The following is a 4119-nucleotide window of genomic DNA, read 5'->3' on the forward strand; positions in this document are numbered from 1 at the left end:
CGGCGAGGCCCGCAATAGCGGCGGGCAGCGCTTCGTGGTCACGCATCCATGGTGGCCCTGACTGGGGAGACAACAATAAGGTAAGAAAAAGGTAGAAGAGGAGCTGCGATCGGACGGCCTCGCACGGCCAGATCGGGCGGCTGGGGGCAGACCGGCCGTTTCGGCCAGCGCACCGGCGCCTAGTGCTGGCCTTATCATTAACTGCTCATGTTTCTGAAGAGACTGCTGACGGATCTGATCTTGTAAATTACTGTAGAAGCCGTGGAATATGCAAGAAAGCTGCAATACTCCTGGAGTAATCAGACGGCAGTTGCCAGCAAACAGACTACAATGTTCACCACTTAAGCTTGAAGGTTTGTCTGTTTCACCACTAAAGCTTGAAGCTTGAAGACCTACTTGAATAGCAGGAGTTCAACTACTTGAAACAATTAAAAATGTCATCCCATATTGCGGTTACTTGGATGACGATTTGCGCTTCTTTTTGGAGTGTGATTCTCCGTTGCTCGCAACATATGACTCGATTTTCACATTTTCCTCGGCTTCACTATTTCTGAATTTCTTTGCCTTTTTCTGCAAATAGGGAATAATGAAATTATTTGATACTATTATAGTGGACTAACAGCACATACTCTCACTCAAAAAACACAGCTCGAATGCCAAAACAAGTTTAAAAGAACAGACACGAAACAACAACGGCTATGTACCTTTAAGGATTTTGTGATATCAGCAATCTCGTTGTCATTGGTACTTTTGACAGATTCAGATAGACCAGCAGTGTTCTCCTGAAACAAATAACAAGATTTAGTAACTCTACAAGAGAAAGAGAAGCCCACTGATAAATAAATAAATACACAGAAGGAAAATCTGACCTTCGGTGGAACAAATGCAGCTTCTCTCTTTCTTTTCTTTTCTTCTGATTTCTCTGATTGCTTATCTAGCTTCTCTTGCCATTTCTTAGCTGACTTCTTCTTGTCACTCATGAAATACTCACCACTCTCCAGTTCAAGATCAATCTACATCCAGATTGACAAATTAAGCAATGGTTTCACATAACTAAATAAAACTATCCAGCAGAAATGAACATTTGGAACCCCCCAACAGTACAAGAAAAAAAATATATTGCCTACATGTTTTGCTTCACTCAAATTTAAATGGGGCGTGTTACGCGTTCGCCCAAGCGGCCGAGCGCGCCCCACCATTGCAACACGGATCTTGTTGCAGAATTATTTCTGCAACACATGTCGTGTTGCAGAAATTTTTTGCAACAGTTGTTTTGTCGCATTTTTTTGCAACTGAGTTTTTGTTGCAAAATATTTTTTTGCAACCAAGGTCTTGTTGCAGAAAAATTTCGCAAGAGAAGTTCTGTTGCAAAACGTAGACCACTGCAACACTACATATGTTTCAGAAACATAGCTCCTGTTGCAGAAGCGCGTTCGACAAAGGATGGTATGCAGGCTCTCGCTGGGACACGTGTAACGCAGGGGAGGTGGCGGACGCGGCCGCTGCGATCCGCCGGGTGATGGTAAGAGTTTCCCAATTTAAATAGCTTGGAAAATAACATTAATGAATTATCTGCATAGGATGGACAGCTGCTGATGCTATTAAGACAAGGGTGCAGGACAAGACCGCAAACCACATAACAAGTCATGAATGAACTGGTGAAATCAGTATGGCAAACTGTACAACAACCCTGGAAACAATGAGTGAAACAAACAATTGGCTTTACCTTGCTAGGCTGCTGAGGCGGCGGAAAGGGTGTGTATTGTTTTTTCTCCTTAGTATTGGGCTTCTTTTGCTTGACATTCTTTCTGGAAAACAGAAAATAATGAAGTGTAAGATGCACAATGTACCTTTTAGAGATAGTAACTTCCGAGCAGAAATATGATGCAAGTTCCTTACTTCTTAAAGCTCGGTAGAAACCTGTCCCAACTTTCAGTGGCTAGGGCAGGATTTTTAGCCAGCTCACGTTTAATAAGGAGTTCCTGCTTAGTTTAATAACGCTCCATAAGAAATCATATTTTACATTCCTTAAGAGATTATATCTGAAAAACAAAACAAATCACCTTAATGTGGTACACTGGATGCTTTATGTTCTTTATGCAATCCTCTACAATCCTCCGGACTTGTTTCAGTCCCTTAAAGGAACCCATGGCAGCCACAGTATTTCCCTTTCATGATGGAAAATACGCAAATAATGGCAGTTAATAACACCAAGATACAGAGTTGAAGGAAGTGGACCCACAATGTAACTTTAAATGCAGTGCAAGGTAAGAAATGAAGCACACCTGTACTAAGATGTAGCAGCCAGTCAAAATCTCTATAGCCTGTAGTAACATAAAACATGTTAAGAAAGGGGTGTCTTGTTCTGAAAGAGATTCATCCATATGACAGCAACCATGTGAGATATTTACCTTAAGGGTGGACAGGTTAGGGCCCAAAAGGCGTTCTCTCCTTTTGACAAATCTTTCCTGTGGATAGCACACCGTTAGTTTACTGAAACCATCCAAAAATAGTTTACTGAAGCTACAAGATTACTTCATTAACATTGGCAACAGAGCACAAATAAGTCCTGATGCCACATACTAACAAGTGATTCTCAGTGCAAACTTAATAAGAATAATTACATAATACACTGGATCACAAAAAGAATCCTATGTGATTGGTTTCGTCATTTTACTTTTGGCAATGCAATTGCAAATCTTGTCTTTGCAAAGTTTCTCCTAGCAGAATATTAAGGTAATCAAGATAAAATCAAAGCAATCCCTTCAAACGAACCAAGAGGTACAAAACTGAAGTTGAACAATGAAACAAAGTGTACCTTGTTTCTTATGATGCTACCAATCTTGACAATATCACAGTTCATCTCATCATTGAGCACTTTAATTGCCTGTGGGAAAACACAATAGAAGTTTATAGATGAAACTACTCCTGAACAAGGCGTCAAGGTGTGTTGGTGACCATACAATAGGTGCAGGCAGAAGTAGGCCACAGGTGGCAAAAGTTGGATAGGGAAACCGCCCCCCCTCACAATTTCTATACAGCCGCCACAAGGCATATAATTAATAGGAATTGCATAACAGTTAAGGCTTGGTAACAGAAACAATGCATACTTGGGGTGCAGGGACACTTCGCGACAAGAGCTTTATCAGGTCCCTGGCCTTAAGAATAATGTAGGGGTCCCTGGTCTTCCTGGTGGTGGAAACCGTCATGGATCCCTCCACCTATGCGCAAACCAAGAGAAATACCACAGAATCATGACACTACTTAAGATTAAGAACACTGCGAAGTCCAAACAATCATAACAAGTCAGTGGCATACCAAATTGAGCTCGCATGAGACTCCAAACTCCTTCAGTGCGCCCTTGACGATCGGCCATGTCTCCTGTAGATACTTCTCTGCGCCCCCAAACAACAAGCCGCCTCAATCCACGGATTCGGTGACTAGAAAACTGCAACTAGCTCCTAACGAGCAGCAAGAGAATGAGGGTGAGGGCGGGATTGGGCACCTCGGTATTGGGGGAAGAGGGTGGAGAAGGAGCTGACTTCCAGCAGGCCGCCCTCGTTCCAGGAGGGGTCGAACTTCTCCACCGTCCAGCGGTCGATGTTGGGGTCATCGTCCCACGGCTTCTCCTTCTTGTGCTTCCCCTTCCGCTGCCAGTTCTTCCCCTCCGTACCTTCGGCCGCCGCATTCGCTTCGTCCGCCGACGCCATGACGGCCGGGAGGGATAGGATTTAGGTGGGTTTCGAGGTAAAGGGGCTCGAGGAGGCGGTGGTGTCCAGGCTGCGAATTAGGGTTGACGATTGTACTGCCGCCGACGCGAGGGAAGGAGAGTGAGGGGGGATTAGAGGAGTGGGAGGGTTTGGGCTTGGGCTTGGGCCTTCCGGATTTCGGCCTAGCTGCCCGACGCTCAAAAATTAAAAGCCCAACACTGATGTCTGATATACGTCCGTTCCTTCTCTTTCCACGTGCTCCTTCGCCGTTGTCTAAAAAAAACGTGCTCCTTCGCTGTAGCAGAGGTGGTCCACCGTAGTTCACGTCTTGGACTTAACATTGATGCTTACATTTTTCTGAATTTATTTCCTGGTTTTCGGTAATGTGAGTTCAGTTGGAGGAGACGTT

General features: G+C 44.2%; 1 protein-coding gene across 1 annotated transcript; it reads right to left on the reverse strand.

Annotated features, from left to right (window-relative positions):
- Nucleotides 1-223: 223 nt before the first annotated feature.
- LOC123070363 (KRR1 small subunit processome component homolog) lies at nucleotides 224-3826 on the reverse strand. The gene is made up of 12 exons (XM_044493548.1): nucleotides 3506-3826; nucleotides 3319-3395; nucleotides 3111-3221; nucleotides 2819-2887; nucleotides 2412-2468; nucleotides 2286-2324; nucleotides 2064-2168; nucleotides 1900-1982; nucleotides 1727-1808; nucleotides 870-1013; nucleotides 705-782; nucleotides 224-570 (listed from the first exon to the last, which is right to left on the reverse strand). Exons 1-12 carry the CDS (start codon nucleotides 3708-3710, stop codon nucleotides 454-456), a joined length of 1167 nt encoding a protein of 388 aa, XP_044349483.1. The 5' UTR covers nucleotides 3711-3826; the 3' UTR covers nucleotides 224-453.
- Between the last annotated feature and the right edge of the window lie 293 nt (nucleotides 3827-4119).

The sequence above is a fragment of the Triticum aestivum genome, chromosome 3B (assembly GCF_018294505.1).
Source record: "Triticum aestivum cultivar Chinese Spring chromosome 3B, IWGSC CS RefSeq v2.1, whole genome shotgun sequence".
Classification (NCBI taxonomy): domain Eukaryota; kingdom Viridiplantae; phylum Streptophyta; class Magnoliopsida; order Poales; family Poaceae; genus Triticum; species Triticum aestivum.

Coding starts and splice junctions, on each gene's coding strand:
- LOC123070363 (XM_044493548.1), bottom strand. CDS start 3,710: ATGGCGTCGGCGGACGAAGCGAATGCGGCGGCCGAAGGTACGGAGGGG. Junction 2,888..3,110: donor GAAGTGTCCCTGCACCCCAA/GTATGCATTGTT, acceptor GTTTTCCCACAG/GCAATTAAAGTGCTCAATGA. Junction 2,469..2,818: donor GTAGCATCATAAGAAACAAG/GTACACTTTGTT, acceptor TGCTATCCACAG/GAAAGATTTGTCAAAAGGAG.